The sequence below is a fragment of the Cnephaeus nilssonii genome (genome assembly GCF_951640355.1).
Source record: "Cnephaeus nilssonii genome assembly, chromosome: 4".
Classification (NCBI taxonomy): Eukaryota; Metazoa; Chordata; class Mammalia; order Chiroptera; family Vespertilionidae; genus Cnephaeus; species Cnephaeus nilssonii.
Genome location: NC_137075.1, coordinates 74,293,008 through 74,309,114, shown reverse-complemented (window position 1 = coordinate 74,309,114; position 16,107 = coordinate 74,293,008). Strand labels below are relative to the sequence as shown.

The 16,107-nt window shown below is 40.8% G+C and overlaps 1 protein-coding gene and 1 pseudogene across 2 annotated transcripts in view; one reads left to right on the top strand and one right to left on the bottom strand.

The window, feature by feature from the left end:
- EXOC5 (exocyst complex component 5) overlaps positions 1 to 15,310 on the top strand; it is a 48,480-nt gene extending 33,170 nt beyond the window's left edge. The window contains exons 14-18 of the mRNA XM_079769619.1: positions 2,274 to 2,394; positions 7,265 to 7,351; positions 12,013 to 12,121; positions 12,323 to 12,538; positions 13,165 to 15,310. Of these exons, the coding sequence (XP_079625745.1) occupies positions 2,274 to 2,394; positions 7,265 to 7,351; positions 12,013 to 12,121; positions 12,323 to 12,538; positions 13,165 to 13,353 (722 nt within the window). The 3' untranslated portion in view covers positions 13,354 to 15,310. The remainder of the gene's footprint in view (positions 1 to 2,273; positions 2,395 to 7,264; positions 7,352 to 12,012; positions 12,122 to 12,322; positions 12,539 to 13,164) is intronic.
- On the bottom strand, positions 2,437 to 7,246 carry LOC307098647 (nuclear prelamin A recognition factor-like; annotated as a pseudogene). The gene has a single exon. The product of its transcript is annotated as a nuclear prelamin A recognition factor-like (transcript).
- Positions 15,311 to 16,107: the final 797 nt, after the last annotated feature.

Genomic DNA, 16,107 nt, shown 5'->3' with positions numbered 1-16,107 from the left:
TAATAATTTAGTGGTTAAAATATGAATACATACCTTAATTTTCATGTCTTTCATGAATAGCAAGGATTATTATTTCCTACTTGTGTATTGATTTTACTTTTTTCTCTTGTAAGTTTGTGTTGGAGCCTTTAATTTTCTTATCAGTGGGTGATTTTGTCTTTTGTGGGAAAATAAAGCACCTTTGATTTTCATTTTTAAAACTTTGAAAAAAATCATCATCCTGTAAAGAACTCTGGGTATTTTTATATCCTCATTTTCTGTGAATATTTTTCCTCGTCCCTTATGCCTTTTATTTATTTTTCCCCAAAGCTTTATTTGCTCTTAGATAATACAGTATATTTTGGATTTTACTTTGTTTTTTAATTGAATGTATTGCGGTGACATTGGTTAGTAAAATTATATAGGTTTCAGGTATACAGTTCTATAGTACATCATCTGTATACTAGAGGCCCGGTGCACGAAATTCGTGCACTTGTGGGGGGTGTCCCTCAGCCCAGCGTGTACCCTCTCCAATATAGGACCCCTCGGAGGATGTCCGACTCACAATCCGGGACTGCTGGCTCCTAACCACTTGCCTGCGTGACTGCCTGATTGCCCCTAACCACTCTGCCTGCCAGCCTGATAGCCCCCTAACTGCTCCCCTGCTGGCCTGATTGACACCTAACTGCTCCCTGCCAGCATGATTGACACCTAACTGCTCCCCTGCAAGCCCGAACACCCCCAACTGCCCTCCCCTGCAGGTCTGGTTGCCCCAACTGCCCTCCCCTGCAGGCCTGGTCCTCTTCAGCTGTCCTCCCCTGCTGGTCCGATCACTCCAACTGCCCTTCCCTGCAGGCCCGGTTGCCCCCAACTACCCTCCTCTGCCGACCTGGTCACCCTTAACTGCCCTCCCGTGCAGGCTTGATTGCCCCCAAATGCCCTCCCCTGCAGGCTTGGTCCCCCCCAACTGCCCTCTCCTGCCAGCCCGATTACCCCCAACTGCCCTCCCCTGCTGGCCATCTTGTGACAATATGGGGGCGGCCATCTTGTGGTGGCCATCTTGTGACGATGTGGGGGCAGCCATCTTGTGACACGAGGCTATGAGGGTCAATTTGCATATTACCTCTTTATTATATAGGATTGTATTGTGTGTTCACTACCCCAAGTCAGTCTCTGTCCATCACCATTTATCTCCCCTATAGCCTCTTCCTTCCCCCACCCCCAACTTCTTCCCCTCTGGTAATCACCATACTACTGTTTGTGTCTATGAACTTCTTTTTATTTTTTTCTCTTTGCTTAATCCCTTCACCTTTTTCACCCAGCCCCTAATCCCCTTCCCCTCTGGAAGCTGTCAGTCTGTTCCCTAGAAACATAAGTATCTAGGGTTAGAGGGACCTTAGAGTTTATCTATTACTATTACTCTTTTATAAAAAAAAAGAGGGAATTGAAATTTGGAACAGTTAGCTGTCTTTTTGGGGGCCTGAATGTGGAGTAGCCTGAATACTATGCTGAAAATTAGGAATTTATTTTGACCCTAGCTGGTTTGGCTCAGTGGATAGAGCGTTGGCCTAAAAGGTCCCAGGTTCAATTCCGGTCAAGAGCACATGCCCAGGTTGTGGGCCCGATCCCCAGTAGGGGGTATGCAGGAGGCAGCCGATCAATGATTCTCTCTCATTATTCTGTTTCTCTATCTCCTTCTCCCTTCCTCTGAAGTCAATAAAAATATATTTTTAAAAAGAATTTATTCTATAAACAGTGAGGAGAATAAATTTTTTTTTGAGAATAAATATTTTTGAGGCAGTAGTGGAGAATATGGTGAGTGAAATGAGTAAGTTTAAATATGTTGCTATTGCATAAAAAAATAAACAGATTTGAACCATGAATCTAGTTTAAAAATTACTTTAACTGTTATCAGAGATAAAGAGACCTGGCTATAAGAAAAATGGTAGAAGTGTGTTCATGGCTCAAGTGATTCATTGGGCACAAGAGAGTGGGAAAGGAAGGAACAGGTATAGTTTAAGATGATGCATTGATTGATTGATTTTTTGGTTTATCTCAGCAAATAATGAAGATTGTAGATGGTGAAAATTTAGGCATAAAACTTTGGATTAATTTTGTTACGGTTATTAACAAGTTTAATTTTACTTTTCTGTGAACAAAAATCATTGTTGATTTATTAAAACAACAGTTACTTTTATTCATGTTGTATATACAAAAACCACATTCATTTTTCTTTTGCCAAGATGAACTTAAAGTATGATTCTAACATATACACACATGCCTTCCAATTTTAGGAATTCCTTCTTCAGATTCTCGGAATGCAAATCTCTACTTTTTGGATGTTGTGCATCAGGCCAATACTATTTTTCATCTTTTTGACAAGCAGTTTAATGACCACCTTATGCCACTAATAAGGTTAGTCAAATTTTCTTTGGTATTTCAATAAATATAATATTCTAAAATTTTTAAAAAATATTAAAAGTAATACATGTTCATAGTAACATCAAACAGGACAGAAAGGTGTGAAATTAAAAGTAAAGGTCCTTTGCCTTCTTCTTTGCCTCCTATTTTCTCTTCTGTGGTATTCATTTTGATTTGTTTGAAAAGACTGAATCTCATATCATAAACATATCTGATGTGAAAGAAGGTCTCTGGCTTGTACTCACTTGTAATATAAAGATATACAACACAAATTTTATTAGAGTAATAGGATCGATTTTGATGAGACATTAAGTAAAGTTTGGTTTATATCTTCCTATCAATTTATGTGAATTTTTAAAGCACATGAGGATTAAATTAAATATTGTATATGTTAACATGCTTTATAAAACTATATGTGTACTTTATTATTAAAGAGGAAAACTATTCATATAAAAGATAAAATTCCAGGCATTTTGCTGTAAACATTGATATGCCAAGAAATTAGTTCAGAAACAATCTCAAAGATAAAAAAATATTTGTGATCTGTGAATCACACTTTGAAAGGAAATTTACTTATTCTCATAGCCGAGAATTCACATAACTACTAGGGAAGCATATTCCCTATTATTTTGGGTGTTTCTGATATTTAGGTAGCATTCAGAAGGCAAATATTACTGTCAAGTTTTTTGTTTTTGTTTTTAATATAAGAAAGCTAAATATAACTGTTGGTCTCCAAATTTTAATTAGTATAATTTACTATGTCCTTAAGACTCTGGTGATAGTCTATAACTTTTCTTACTATTTTAACAGATAATTAATAAACAAGAAAACCAAATAATTCCAGAATTTCAAAATCACATTTTTATATTCTTTAGGGATGGCTTCTCAGAGCTGAAAGTAACAAATCTAAATCTTCATTTTCTCTATTAACTTACTAGTAACAATGAACTAGAGGTCCAGTGCACGAGATTCGTGCACTGGAGAGGGGTCCCTCAGCCTGGCTTGCACCCTCTCGCAGTACAGAACCCCTCAGGGGATGTCCGCCTGCCAGCTTAGGCCTAAACCGATAGTTGGAACGGGCCCAAGCCAACAGTTGGAAATCCCTCTCGCAGTCCGGGACCCCTCGCTCCTTACTACCTGCCTGCTCGCTGCTCCTTACCACTCGGCTCGCTGCTCCTTAGCGCTGCCACGGAGGCAGGAGAGGCTCCTGCCACCGCCACTGTGCTCGCCAGCCGTGAGCCCTATCTTTCTGTATAGTTGTCTGTGGGCCAACTGCACTCTCCCTTCTCATTTAGGGCAAGCAGCATGTGAGGGCACAGTGCGCTGTCATGGAACACAGAGGGCTGCCCGGAGCTGAGGGGAGTGGTTGGGCCCATGGGGTGAGAGGTGGATACAGAAGACGCTATCTCACCCAATTGTGGGGTGGGCTGGCTGGCCTTCATCTGTCTGACCCCTCCCAGGGAGGGACTGAGCAGGGTGTGCACCTCTGCATTCTCCATCCTTCCATCTGTGACATCTGTCACCCTTGCCAGGCCTCCCCCAAAGAGAGTTCAGCTCAATCCCTGAATGTAAAAGGGCATGGGGGCGGTGGGGTGGGGCTCCATTCCAGTGCCCTCTCTCTGATTCCCAGCAGTAGGACCTGGTTGACAGGACCTGATCTCAGGACGTTGGCCACAGCTGCAGAACATAGATCTGTTTCAAGAAAAGTTGGGAATGCAGACTTTCATGTGAGCCCCTATTCCAAAAGTTGGCAGTTTATTCACATTGTGGCCAAGACACCTTCAAGAGTAATATAAGTGGGTAAAGTCAGGGCCATTTCCTCATCCAATCTCTCTGAGGCGCGTGGACAGAACCAAGTCTCAGCTCTTCGCAGGACACTTCCGGGTTTTTGTTTTTGTTTTAAGCCTAAAGGACAGTAGTCTGTCTCTATTCTTGTTCTTTGGGATTTTTTCATCGTCGGATAAAAGGATACGGACATTGGGGCAATCCTTTCGAGATACAGTATTCCAGTTGCACCCATGTGATGACAATAGTGCCCCTCAGAGGGAGGGAGCCGACAGATGGGGAGCAGGGAATTCTGAAAACCAAAGCAATGACAGATATGCTAAGCTTTTCCTTCGTGCGTCTGACATGCCTCCTCAGGTGGCCTGCAGGCCAGGCATCTGCTGGACCTTTACCATGTGATGTTCTGGCAGGCTGCCCTGGGCCCTGCAAGGGGTGTGCAGGGCTACCTGGGCCCAGGGGGAGTCGCCTCTCCCCAGCCCCCCACCCCAGCCACTCCTGGTACAGCTCCTATACATGGGCACTGTCTCGGGGGCCACACCGGTATGGCAGCATAGATGCCTTCCATCTGCCGCAGCAGTGCCCTGTCTTCACACCCATAATTCTCCTGGGCCTGGCCCCTGCCACTTAGGCATGCCTGGCGCAGGTCACGACCTCCACGAAGTGGCAGGGGAACTTGCCACTCTACAGCTTCAGGACCACTTCTGGATGTTCCAAAAGCTGTAAGCAGCCTCAAAGCATAGCAGAACCTCTCCATCCCTTTCAAGGTTGACCTCCTGGAAGTCTTTGTTCCTCAGGGTGAGGTAGGTGAGCGCCCCCACGTCCTTGTTGAACAGCTCCTTGGCCATGTGCCTGAAGATGTGCGCCAGGTACCCGATGGAGCTGGCACCCTCGTGGAGCCTCACCTCCTCCTCCTTCATGTCTCCAAACAGAGTGTCCGTGGTGGCGTGTTCGAGGCAAGGTCACTTTGCTCCATTATCTGGACAATTTCACCACAGTCAGCACCCTGGAAACTATGCAAAGCTGTGGGAACATATTCTCAAAGGGCCTCCAGTTTCTTGTCATAACACGGGGCCACAATGACATGGAAAATTTTGTCAGGGTACAGGTTCTGCCATCTGGCGAAGTAATCCTTCACCAGAGAGCCCATGATCTGCTGGGGAGACTTGGCTGTGCAGAGGTGGGCGGTGATGGGGTGACCAGCATCCTCTGCGTATCGAACCCAGCCGGGGCAGGCAGAGGTCAGCATGGGTTGCCCGGGCTCTTCCTCACAGTGCTGGCAGTACCGACGCACAAATTCCTCCTGACTCTCCAGGATGCTGAAGTCCACAGCTATCTTCATGCCAAAGACAGTGCGCCCCTGGGCTTTTGAGGAAGCCTGCGCCTTCGGGATGCATCAGTGACACTGAGGCTGAATTTAGCAGCAAAATAAGGCAGAGACTGAGGACACACGGACACTGCCAGCACCTTGTACTGTGAGGTATCACATTTCTTATTAAGGTTCAGAACACGGAAGAAGTCTTCGGTGTTCTGTTGAGAAACTTGGACTCCTTCCTCTGTGGTCACACAACTGTCACACGCCAGGCAGTCACTCAGAAATATCTTGGTATCGGCCACCTTATAGAATTCTCCCTTCTCTCTGTTCTCCTCAGCCAGACTCCGGACGTTGACTGCAGCATTCTTTTGGTCATCGGTTTTTATTTTTTTACTACATTCCGTCCGTGTGCAGTGTTCACACTTCATCTGGAGCGGGGCGGGCGGGGGCCCGGCTCAAGTGACCTGGAGGAAGCACGGGGAGAGCAGTCACCGCTGGTCGCCCTTGGTGCTGCTGGTGGTATCCTTTCTTCCTTGTGGAGTGTCTAGGGAGGGGAAGCGGCTGCAGTGCCTGAGGCCGAGTTCCAGGAGGCCGGCAGCACTGTCTGGATCGTGCCGGTGGCGCTGGTTCGTTGGTGCCTGGCCTGTCCTCTGGAGATTGAACCTGCAGGACTACTGAGGGAGCCAGTCCCCAGTTCTGCCCCGCCTCCACCACCGATTGATTGGAGTCTGAGGGCTGGGAGGAGGGACTAAGCGGTCTGCCTTCTGCCCGCCGCTCACCAGTCGCTGCTGCCACGGATTCATCAGAGCCTGAGGGACCCCGGTTCCCCCGTTAGCCATCCCCTGATCAATGGGAGCCTGCAGGCCAGGGGAGCGACCAAGTGGTCTGCCTTCCGCCTGCTCACCAGTCGCTGCTGCCACAGATTCATCAGAGCCTGAGGGACCCCGGTTCCCCCGTTAGCCATCCCCTGATCAATGGAGCCTACTGTTTGGTCGTCTGTCCGGTCATTTAGGTCGTGACGGCCCCTGGCTTTTTATATATTAGGATACTAAATACAGTTGACCCTTGAACAATGTGGAGGTTAGGGATGCCAACCCCCCTAACTTCTCACAGTAAAAAATCTGTGTATAACTTGACTCCCCGAAAACTTAACTATACTACTAGCCTACTGTTGACTGGAAGCCTTACTTATAAAATAAATAGTAGATTAAAACACATTTTGTACATTATATGTATTATATGCTGTATTCTTATAGTAAGCTAGAGAAAAGAAAATGTTATTAAGAAGTTAAAAAGGCCTGGCTGGACATGGCTCAGTGGATGAGCATCGACCTATGAACCAAGAGGTCATGGTTCGATTCCCGGTCAGAGCACAAGCCTGGTTGTGGGTTTGATCACCAGTGGGGGGCATGCAGGAGGCAGCCAATCAATGATTGATGTTTCTATCTCCCTATCCTTTCCTCTCTGAAATCAATAAAAATATATTGTGGTGGTTTTTTTTTGAGAAAATACATATACAGTATTTTAAGAGAAAATACATATATGGTATTTATTGAAAAAAAATCCATGTCTTAGTGCACCCACACAATTCAGACCCATGTTGTTCAAAATCAACTATAATTACTTTACTACTTATGCAATTTTTGGATTTGAGAGCATATTGAAACATGTATGTGTATAAATGTATGTAACAATACACATATGAATATGAAAAACTTAGAATTGTAAGGCTACTAATGTAATTTTTTTTCTTTAAACATTCAATAGCTCTTCTCCTAAGTTATCTGAATGCCTTCAGAAGAAAAAAGAAATAATTGAACAAATGGAGATGAAATTGGACACTGGCATTGATAGGCAAGTTGTTAGTTTTACTTTTACATTTCTAAAAATTATAAAAATACCATTATAGTAGTATAAAAATGGTTTTCAGAAATGAAAAAAGTCTTATCTTAATTTTACCATCCTGCTATACCATTTGACTTTATTTTTACATGTTGATTTTATCCTTCTTAGAATGTTATTTTTATTAGTTCCCTAAGTTTATTATTTCTGGAAGCCAGTATGTTTATATTTACTTTTAAACCAGATTCAGTTAAAAAACTTTTTGTAACCCCCCCACTCGTTCTCTCTCTCACTCCTTCCCTCTTTCTCCAATGGTATGTAACAGAGGATTTTATTTTCATTTAGAATTTTCAGGCTTATATCTGAAATGCTTTAAATAAATATACTACTAATTTTCTAAAGGTAACTTCCACTAAGTGAATGCAAATTCTACATTCAAAATATTTTTATAATGTTTATTGTAGTTAATTACCTATTCATAGTATAGTGTAGTGGGTCTTTTTTTTCTTTTTAGATCATGGTGGGCATGTTTATGGTGATTATAATAGCTGCTATATATCAAGCATTTGCTATGTGCCAGGCACAGTGAAAGAATCTTTGCCTGTATTATTTCATAAGTTAGGTAGGAAATAGTTTTCTATTTTACAGATGAGCAAGTGGAGGCTTAAATAAATTAAGTAATTTGCTCAAGATTACTCAGTTAATGTTGGTAGAGCTGGGACTCAAATTCTTAAGCCCATTGTACTAGGTCTGGGCATATCTTTCTTTTTTACTGTAATTCTACTCCTCTCCTATTCAGGAAAGCATGTTTGAATACAAGTTTAGTTACTGTGCTGTTATAAAGAAAACCTGGAATCCACTTTATTTTGTTATAAAGTAAATAATTTTTACTTTATTAGTACTAACAAACTTGCAATTCACTTCCCAGTTTTCTTCTAAGATCAGTAACTACCATAGAAATGTGATAATAAGGGGAAAAAATAAAATTGAAGAATAAAACGAAAAATAGAATGTTAAAAAATTAATGAGACCAGTTTACTGAAGAATTAAAAGAATCCTAGAAATTGGTCTCTCCCTTTGTTTTTAGTCAGGACCACATGAGATTATACATACATAAAACTTCTTTTAATAAAATTATAATACACACATTATGTACATGATAATCAGTACTTAAAGAACATATGTGTTTTTATAATCTAAATCCCTCATACTAACTTGTTTCTTCTTGCTTTGCCTCAGACTACCTGAAAATCATGTTTGAGAGGTGGGGAAGTTGAATATGTTAAGCCTTCAAAAGTATAGGAAGTACAAATTTCCTAGTTGGCTTCTTAATATATATTAGGCCATTTATTTTCATCTTTCCATGTAAGCCTCAGTTTCAGAGTATTTACATTAGTTGTCTAATTGAAGGCAAAGTGGTCTGTGGTGGTCTTTTGAATGTGAACTTCAGTTCTCCTTTACCCATGTATGGTGAGGTCAAGAGGTGAGCTCAGCATTCACCTGCATCCCTGCTGATATTTTCAGACCAATATCTATCTGTTAGGCCCTTTGCCTTTGAAGCTCACATCATCTGCCCCCTCCCCCCACCTTTTTTGTTGTTAATCCTCACTTGAGGATATTTTTTTCCATTGATTTTTAAAGTGGGTTGAAAGGAGCGGGGGAGAGAAAGAAAAAGAAACATTGATGTAAGAGAGACACATCAATTTGTTGCCTCCTCTACCCCGACCAGGCCCGGGGATAGAACCTGCAACCCAGGTATGTACCCTTGCCTTGAAATCAAACCCCCTACTCTTTGACTGACACTCTAACCATTGAGCTACATCATTCAGGGCTTCCCCCCACGTCCTTTTTTTTTTTTTGCTGTTATCAGTTTCCTAAATTTATTGAGGCTTTGGGCATCTGATTCACAATTTTTCTTTAAATCTTAAGTCTTAGGTTATTTCCACTTCCATGTGTGTGACACAGTCCTTTTCTTGATCATCTCCACTTCAGCTACCCATTTTCATACCCTGTTCAACCTTGTTATCACTGGTAACAAAATCCTTGAAACTGAATAATCCCACAGTGCTCACAACCTCCTCTTCTTCCAACCTTTCTGACCTCAGCAGGAACTCTAGCCCTTAATATTGTCATCATTTGCTAATCTCTTCTTCTTTTCCTAGCTTTACTTGATTCATTATTGTGCTTATATTGCTTGATTCATCCTTGAATTACTCTCATAATTACCCTAAAATTCATTTTATTTAACCATAACTATCTTAAATATTCTAAACTCTGGATCAGTGCAGTCTTTTTTATTCTCATAACTAGGTGACTGATTACTATTGGAGAATATCACATAACTCAAACATTATTGAGGTTCTTATAAACGCATGCTAGGTGTTCAATATCACTTGTCCCCAGCCTCCTGCTTGTCTTTAGACTATGAAATTCATGTTCTTCTCACCTGTTCTTCCAAATTTAGCCATTCTTCTTAAGCCCTCTATCTTTCCCCTTTTCTAAGCATTATTTATATATACTTGTTGAGGAAGTATGTATATACAGGCTGCTAAGATTTTAAAGATTTAAATGAAGTATTGGGTGAATGAATCTTTACCCCATTTTTAGCAGGAGCTAAAAAAACTGAGAGTTTTTTGACATCAAGATTTTTTTTGAAATCCAGAGCCTACCAATAGTAAAATAGCTATTTGTTTTTTAAAATATATTTTTATTGATTTCATAGAGCAAGGGAGAGAGACAGAAACATCAATGATGAGAGAGAATTACTGATGGGCTGCCTCCTGCATGCCCCCTACTGGGGACCGAGCCCCCAACCCAGGCATTTACCCTACCCAGGAATCAAACTGTGACCTCCTGGTTCTTAGGTCGATGCTCAACCACTGAGCCATGCTGGCTGGGCAGTAAAATAGTTTTCTGGTGATATTAAATTAAGTAACTTTAATTTAGCCCTGGCCAGGGTTCCTCAGTGGTCAGAGCATCAGCCTGCACACAGAAGAGTATTGGGTTCAATTCCCAGTCAAAGGCTTGTATCTGGGTTTCAGGTTCATCCCCACCTCTAGTCTATATATAAAAGCCTAAGAGACCAGGGGCCAGGCGTTCAATGCACAGGCATGGAAACATGGAACAGGCTGATGAATCTCAGAGGGAAGCGGGGAGGGCGGGAAGAGATTGACCAAAGATCTTATATGCATACTAGAGGCCAAAACCTGCAGTCCGACATCCCCCAAGGGGTCCCAGATTGCAAGAGGGTGCGGGCCAGGCCAAGGGACCCCACTGGTGCACGAATCCATGCACTGGGCCTCTAGTTTATATATAAAAGAAAAGCAATGGAAAGGATGTCCTCAAATTAGGATTAACAACAAAAAAAGGAAATGTTAATTTAACTTAGTATCTACACTAATAAAAGAGAAACATGCAAATTGACCGTACCTCTGCTACGCCCACCAGCTAATCAGAGCGAGTATGCAAAATAACCCAACTAAGATGGCGGCCGCCATGGAGCTGGAATGAGCAGGAGGCTTGGGTTGCCCCCGGCGATGGAGGAAGCCAAGCTTCCCACCTGCTCTGGCCAGCCCTGGCCTCCACTCAAGGCTACAAAGTTTCAATTTCAGAAGACAAATAAATCCCAACAAAGATGGCGGCCGCCACAGAGCTGGAGCGAGCAGGAGGCTTGGGTTGCCCCTGGCGATGGAGGAAGCCAAGCTTCCTGGCTGGCCCTGGCCTCCACTCAAGGCAACAAAGTTTCAATTATAGAAGATAAATAAATCCCAACAAAAATAGCAGCCGCCACAGAGCTGGAGCAAGCAGGAGGCTTGGGTTGTCCCTGGCGATGGAGGAAGCCAAGCTTCCCGCCTGCCCTGGCTTGCCTTGGCCTCCGCTCAAGGCTATAAAGTTTCAATTATAGAAGATAAATAAATCCCCGATACCTGCTTCCAGCCGGGCCTGACCTATGCTTGGGTCACCAGGGGGCCTGGCTGGCCTGCAAACCACCACAGGCCCCTCACCCAGGCCGCCCCACGTCCCAAGGGAACCCCCACCCTGATCCAGGACACCCTTCAGGGCAAACCAGCTGGCCCCCACCTGTGCACCAGGCCTCTATCCTATCTAATAAACGAGTAATATGCAAATTGACTGTCCTCCAACACACAAGATGTGGACACAGGATGGCTGCCACAAGATGGCCAGCAGGGGAGGGCAGTTGGGGGGGACCAGGCCTGCAGTGGAGGGCAGTTGTGGGGGTCCAGGCCGGCAGGGGAGGGCAGTTAGGGGTGACCAGGCTGGCAGGGGAGGACAGTTATGGGTGACCAGGCCGATAGGGGAGGGCAGTTAGGGGCAATCGGGCTGGCAGGGGAGCAGTTAAGCATCAATCAGGCTGCAGGGGAGTGGTTAGGGGGTGATCAGGCTGGCAGGCAGAAGCGATTAGGGGCAATCAGGAAGGCAGGCAGGCGAGCAGTTGGGAGCCAGCAGTCCTGGATTGTGAGAGGGATGTCCGACTGCCCGGATCGGGCCTAAACGGGCAGTCGGATATCCCTCAAGGGGTCCCAGATTGGAGAGGGTGCAGGCTGGGCTGAGGGACACCTCCACCCGCATGCCCAAATTTCGTGCACCGGGCCTCTAGTAAATAATATAAATAAGTTAAACAGATCAAATACATGCTGTTCTCAATTCTCTAGGACATTAAATTGTATGATTGGACAAATGAAGCATATTTTGGCTGCAGAACAAAAGAAAACAGATTTTAAGCCAGAAGATGAAAACAATGTTTTGATTCAGTATACTAATGTGAGTAAACTTATTTGATATGCTAGTAAGAATATCTGCTTTCTTAATACTTGTGTTAACTTTTTCATTGGTGTATCTAACTATATTCTATAGTCTGTTTCTTTCTTTTTATACTTAGAGATTAATGAGAAACTATATGTATTTTCTCCTTAGCTAACATGATACACATTTCTATGTAATAACTGTAGAAAAATTTTACAGGCCTGTGTTAAAGTCTGTGCTTATGTAAGAAAACAAGTAGAGAAGATTAAAAATTCCATGGATGGGAAGAATGTGGATACAGTTTTGATGGAATTTGGAGTACGTTTTCATCGACTTATTTATGAGCATCTTCAACAATATTCCTACAGTTGTATGGGCGGCATGTTAGCAATTTGTGATGTGGCTGAATATAGAAAGTGTGCCAAAGACTTTAAGGTATGTATTCACAAATATCAAACTTGTAAATTGGCTCATGAATATCTGTCAGACCATTAAAAATCTGTACTGACTTATCATTTATGTAAAGCTAATAACTTTTGTTGATACTATAATGACATATAACATTTCCTAACTGAAAAAAGTACTCTAATTATATTTCCAATATTAACACATTTTTTCTTCATGCTTTATTTTAGATAAAGTCGTATTTCTATTCCACAGTCCAAATGACCTTATTGACTTTCATTACTAATGCTGTATATGTCACACATTAGCAAAATATGTTCCTTCTTCATGTACATCTCTCTGAAGTCACTTTTTCTTAAGGTTTAAATTAATAAAAGTGCTAAATAATGATAATTAGTTCTAGTCCACAAAAGTTTAAATGATTGTTACTATTGAAGAAAGTTGACAAAATATGTATCTTTTCAGAAAGATTATAGCTAAGTTTATGTAATGACTGAAATATTTGAGTTTTAACACTTCAGGAGCTTTTAAAAAGTCTAACATATTTAACTGTCCCACATTAGTAAGTTCTGACTGACAGTTATATGTGAGAAGAATTTACAGAATAATTGTAAAACTAGAAATTATTTTAATGTTTTTTTCTTATCTCAATTTAGATCCCACTGGTGTTACAGCTCTTTGATACTCTGCATGCACTTTGCAATCTCCTGGTAGTTGCCCCAGATAATTTGAAGCAAGTCTGCTCAGGCGAACAACTTGCTAATCTGGACAAGAACATTCTTCACTCCTTCGTACAACTTCGTGCCGACTATAGATCTGCCCGCCTTGCTCGACATTTCAGCTGAGGTTGAATTTATAAGGGAAACGTGTTGTACTTCAGCAGACCTTGGTTGATAGAAAGAAAGCACAGGAGATTTCTTATGACATAGCCAACACTTTATGGAAAATGACTGTTTGGAAAAACAGCAGCCATACTTACCCTGGAGTTTTTTGTTTTTTTTTAATTTGGACTACTAGCCATATCTTATTTTTTCCCCTTAACTTGATTTTTAGTACTGTTCTCGAACATACAAGTTTCACATCCTGTGATACTACATGTCACGGTTTTCATCCTGGAAAATCTTAGTGTCAGAAGGCAAATGAGATGTTACCAGTGGTCCAGTTCATGTTCTTTAACATATTCCACTGGGAAATTTCACCATCCTATTTTATCAATTTTAATGACCTTTTCCACACTGGTGATTATTAATCAAGTTATTTTAGGTATTCCTAGAGAACTTTTTGCCTCAAAAGGTTAGCAATTGAGCATAATTTCTGTAATTGATTGATTGGATTTTTCTGAGGTACAACCGTAATACTATTTGAAGGAAAAAGTTTTAAACTAAAACGATGAGATGTTTTATGTAGATATTAGGTATGGATCACAATATATCTGCCTCCTGGGTGAAAAAAACACACCACAACTTAAAGTTTACTATTTCTTATTTGGTAGACAGATTTTAAGTCATTGCTAGTAAGAAATTAATAAAACTACCTTATTTTATATTTCACTTAAGATAAGGTGGAGGACCTTAACATAAGGACCATATTTATTCATCATTTTAATATTATAAGGGAAGTAAAAAAGGTATAATCTAAATGGTGTATATGAGAAATATTGACAATGTTTAGCAACAATGCAATTCTTTAATATTTCGATGTAAATGCTAAACTGGAATAAGATGGGATGGCTAAATATGCAGATAGTCTTCTATTTTAAGAGGAATTGGGAATTGATAGATAACATATATCCTAAGTTTGGAGATGAGCTTTGCAAAAGCTAGTTGCTTTTCAAATCAATAGCTTCTGTTATTATCTTTTTCAAGGCATTTCTGAACCAATTCCTAGTGAATGTAGTTAATTGAATTGGCTTAATATGGTGACTTAATAAATCACTTATAAAATTTTAAACATCCAGTGGAAATTTAGGAAGGCCATTACTCTAAAAACTTGCTCTCTGGGAATGCATTCTTAACCTCGTGTAATTTCAGCTTCCATTGTATTCATAGTCTTATAGGAACAGATAAACTTCAATGTTCAACTCATTCTTGGTATTTTTTCTCTAAGTAGGCTTTTTGGCCTAATTTTGAAAAACTACTTTTCTTATAAGAATGTTTCTGAATGGTCATCCACTTTACCTAAACTTTCAGGTCTAGAGCTAGCTACTGTTTAAGTTACTGTTGACTGAATTTCCTTCTTTTTCTGTTTAGCCCAGTGTTATCAAGGTAAACAAGAAAAATGAAGTATGCCATTTCTTATTAAAGCAGTTAAGAAAATTGTGGCAGCTTTAGAAGGCTGTCTAGTTTTCTGTTCTTTAGCCAAGGGAGAGCCAGAATAGGTTTTGGATACTAGAGAAAGTTATATGCTTGTACTATTGCCATTTTTAGAAAGCTCTGATGTGAATTCAAATTATACCTCTGTTACTTAAAGCCAACAATTTTAAAGCAGTAGCTTTACTGGCCATTTGAACTCTTTGTATACAGTGTCAATTTGTAAAAAATGGGGAGGAGGGACCTCAAATAAAACATGAGAGAACATTTTAAGACTTCCAAGTCAGAGAAGTGCTTCAAATTATTTTGTTTGGATTAATTTTTAAAATGTACAGCATATACTTGTGCATAGATATTTTGTTTATTATTTCCATGCTTGAGTTCTCTGCAGTATTTTCCTTTATGTCCATTGACAGGGCAGTGACAAAACTCATAAGTGAATACTTAACTTAGAAGTGTTAACATTAATGCTCAATAAACAAATTCCCTGCAATTGTTTTTTTTTATTTCACTTCATATTTTACATTTAAGAACTCATACTGAATTTCATAAATTATTTTTATTTAAATTTTTAAAATGTTCCTTAGCATAGGTCTTCTCACTTCCTTTTTTAGTAGAGAAATACTTCACTATATAATCAAGATTAGAAATTTCACCTGAACAGATTATCTAAGAAAAAGAATTTTTTGTTGTATAAAGCAATGTGCATTCTTCATATTCCAATTTAAAAAACATTTTTTATATTCACAGCCACTATAAAATTTTGCCCAAAATTTATGCTCAAAAGAGATGAGTAAAATGTACATGGTACATAGCAATAATGGAACTTTGTATATTACTAACTTTAGCCAACATTTGAATAAGGATAATCTTTGCAATTTTCTGCAGTTTCACATGAGTTAACAGGCAATATTTAGGTAATATTTTGAAGTTAAAAATATACTCTAAAATATTGAAAATTAATTAGTTTTCTAAAACTTGAGTATATTATATTTGTAAAAAATGGTACAGAAAATGAAATACAGAACACAAGTTTTAAGAAGGAAGTCTAGCCCAGTCAGTGTGACTCAGTTGTTTGAGTGCTGTCCCGTATATCAAGGGGTCAATGTTCTATTCCCGGTCAGGGCACATGCCCAGATTGCCGGCTTGATCCCCAGTATGGGGTGTGCAGGAGGCAATCAATGTTTTTCTCTCTATCTCCCTTCCCTCTCCTAAATCAATAAAAACATATTTAAACCCTAACTGGTTTGGCTCAGTGGATAGAGCATTGGCCTGTGGACTGAAGGGTCC